The sequence below is a fragment of the Perca flavescens genome, chromosome 12 (genome assembly GCF_004354835.1).
Source record: "Perca flavescens isolate YP-PL-M2 chromosome 12, PFLA_1.0, whole genome shotgun sequence".
In the NCBI taxonomy this organism is placed as follows: domain Eukaryota; kingdom Metazoa; phylum Chordata; class Actinopteri; order Perciformes; family Percidae; genus Perca; species Perca flavescens.
In genome coordinates this window covers 35,190,417-35,192,923 of record NC_041342.1, presented here as the reverse complement: position 1 = coordinate 35,192,923, position 2,507 = coordinate 35,190,417, and the positions used below count along the sequence as shown (strand labels likewise).

Here is a 2,507-nt window from a genome sequence, read left to right as displayed (position 1 = left end):
TAGAAGGAAGGGAAGGAGGAAGAAAGGAGGGAGGGGGAAGGAAGAAGAAGGTAGGAAAAGAAAGAAGAAGGAGGAAGGAAAGAAGAAGGGAAGGGAAGAAGGGAGAAGGAGGTAGGGAAGGAAAGAAGAAGGAGGGAAGGAAGAAGAAAGAAGAAGGGGTAGGGAAGGAAGGAAAGAAGGTAGGGAAGGAAAAGGAGGTGAGGGAAGAAGGAAGAAGGTAGGGAAGGAAGAAGAAGGTAGGGAAGGAAGAAGAAGGTAGGAAAGAAAAGAAAGAAGAAGGTAGGGAAGGAAAGAAGAAGGTAGGGAAGGAAGAAGGTGAGGAAAAGAAAGAAGAAGGGAGGGAAGGAAAAGAAGAAGGAAGGGGGAAGGAAGGAAAGAAGGAGGTAGGGAAGGAAAGAAGAAGGAGGAAGGAAGGAAGAAGAAAGAGTGAGGAAGGAAGGAAAGAAGGTAGGGGTAGGGGAAAAAAAAGGGTAGGGAAGGAAAAAGGAAGAAGCCATGTTGCATTGGAACAGTTTTCACCGTTACGTTGCAGGAGAGGCGGAGCTCCAGAGGCTTCACGGGCCCAGCGGAGCCGGCTGTAACCCGTCCAGAGCCACGCCCACGCTGGGGAGGAGGGTCGGTACCGTCGCCATGACGACAGCAGGCGCCCCTGTGGCTGCACCAAACTTAATTTAAAGAGACAAACTTTATACATGAATCACAAGGTGACAATCTGAAACTAAAAACATCGGTCTCTGTGTGTGCCTAGCAGTGCCAAACAGGGCCTAGCAGTGCCTAACAGTGCCTAACAGTGCCTAACTGTGCCTAACAGTGCCTAACTGTGCCTAACAGTGCCTAACTGTGCCTAACTGTGCCTAACTGTGCCTAACAGTGCCTAACTGTGCCTAACTGTGCCTAACTGTGCCTAACAGTGTCTAACAGTGCTTAGCAGTGCCTAGCAGTGCCTAACAGTGCATAGCAGGGCCTAACAGTGCCCAACAGTGCATAGCAGTGCCAAACAGTGCCTAACAGTGCCTAGCAGTGCCCTAACAGGGCCTAGCAATGCCAAACAGTGCCTAGCGGTGCCTAACAGTGCCTAACAGTGCCCTAACAGGGCCTAGCAATGCCAAACAGTGCCTAGCAATGCCTAACAGTGCCCAACAGGGCTAACAGGGTCTAACGGTGCCTAACAGTGCCTAGCAATTTCTTGGTGCCTAACAGAGATAACAGGGCTAACAAGGGTCTAACGGTGCCTAACAGTGCCTAGAACACAACCCCAGTGCTAACCATGAGACCCAACAGGGCCTAACCCAAGAGACTTCTAACAGTGCCTAACAGTGCCTAACAGGGCCTAACAGTGCCTAACAATTGCCCTAACAGGGCTAACTGTGCTAACAGAAGGACTAACAGTGCCTAAAAGTGCTAGCAGTGCCTAGCAGTGCCAAACAGGAACTAACAGTGCTAACAGGCCTAACAGTGCCTAACAGTGCCTAACAGGGCCTAACAGGGAATAACAGGGCCTAACTGTGCCTAACAGGGCCTAACTGGAGCCTAGTAGTCCTTTTGCCGCCTTTTCATTTTATTTTTGGCTGTCCGTCTGGATATGTTTGCTTGGTCCTCTAAGCGATGTTTTTTCTGTATTTCCTCTCAGTGGTCTCAGCACTCCGTTAAGCTGCTGAGGAAGAACAGCATCCCTGCGGCCGCTGGGACTCGATGGGCCCCGGTGGCCCCGGCTCCCCAGCCTCCTCCACCGAAGTCCTGGCCAAGTCCCGGAGGAAGAGCTGCCCCACCCCCCTCCCGGAGGCGGCTCCGTCAACACAGCCTTCCTGCCCGGACTAGACTGAAGACTAGGCTTGGGCATCGTTTTTTATTTTAACGATTCTGATTCAGTGTAGTGTATTCGGTAGCAATGCTGTAATGTTGTGTGGCGAGGAATCCGCCGACACTGTTTCTTTGATTATTAAGGTTTATTTACATCAAAGAAATCAGCATCAATTGACAAGCTCTGCAAGCTCGGAGGACCTGTTTTCCCAATTCTCCAGTGGTCCTCTGGCTTTCTTTGTTTGAACATGGTACATATATATACAGTACAGGCCAAAAGTTTGGACACACCTTCTCATTCAATGTGTTTCCTTTTTATTTCATGACTATTTACATTGTAGATTCTCACTGAAGGCATCAAAACTATGAATGAACACATATGGAATTATGTACTTAACAAAAAGTGTGAAATAACTGAAAACATGTCTTATATTTTAGATTCTTCAAAGTAGTCACCCTTTGCTTTTTTATTAATAAGGGAAATAATTCCACTAATGAACCCTGACAAAGCACACCTGTGAAGGTAAAAAACCATTTCAGGTGACTACCTCATGAAGCTCATTGAGAGAACACCAAGGGTTTGCAGAGTTATCAAAAAGCAAAGGGTGGCTACTTTGAGGAATCTGAAATAAAAAACACGTTGAATGAGAAGGTGTGTCCAAACTTTTGGCCTGTACTGTATATTCTATAATGTGTGTAACATAGAT

The 2,507-nt window shown here is 47.7% G+C and overlaps 1 protein-coding gene across 1 annotated transcript in view; it reads right to left on the bottom strand.

Annotated features, from left to right (window-relative positions):
* The window catches only part of LOC114566056 (uncharacterized), a 9,995-nt gene extending 9,363 nt beyond the window's left edge, over positions 1–632 (bottom strand). Inside the window, exon 1 of the mRNA XM_028594394.1 lies at positions 563–632. Coding sequence (XP_028450195.1) covers positions 563–632 — 70 coding nt within the window. The remainder of the gene's footprint in view (positions 1–562) is intronic.
* Between the last annotated feature and the right edge of the window lie 1,875 nt (positions 633–2,507).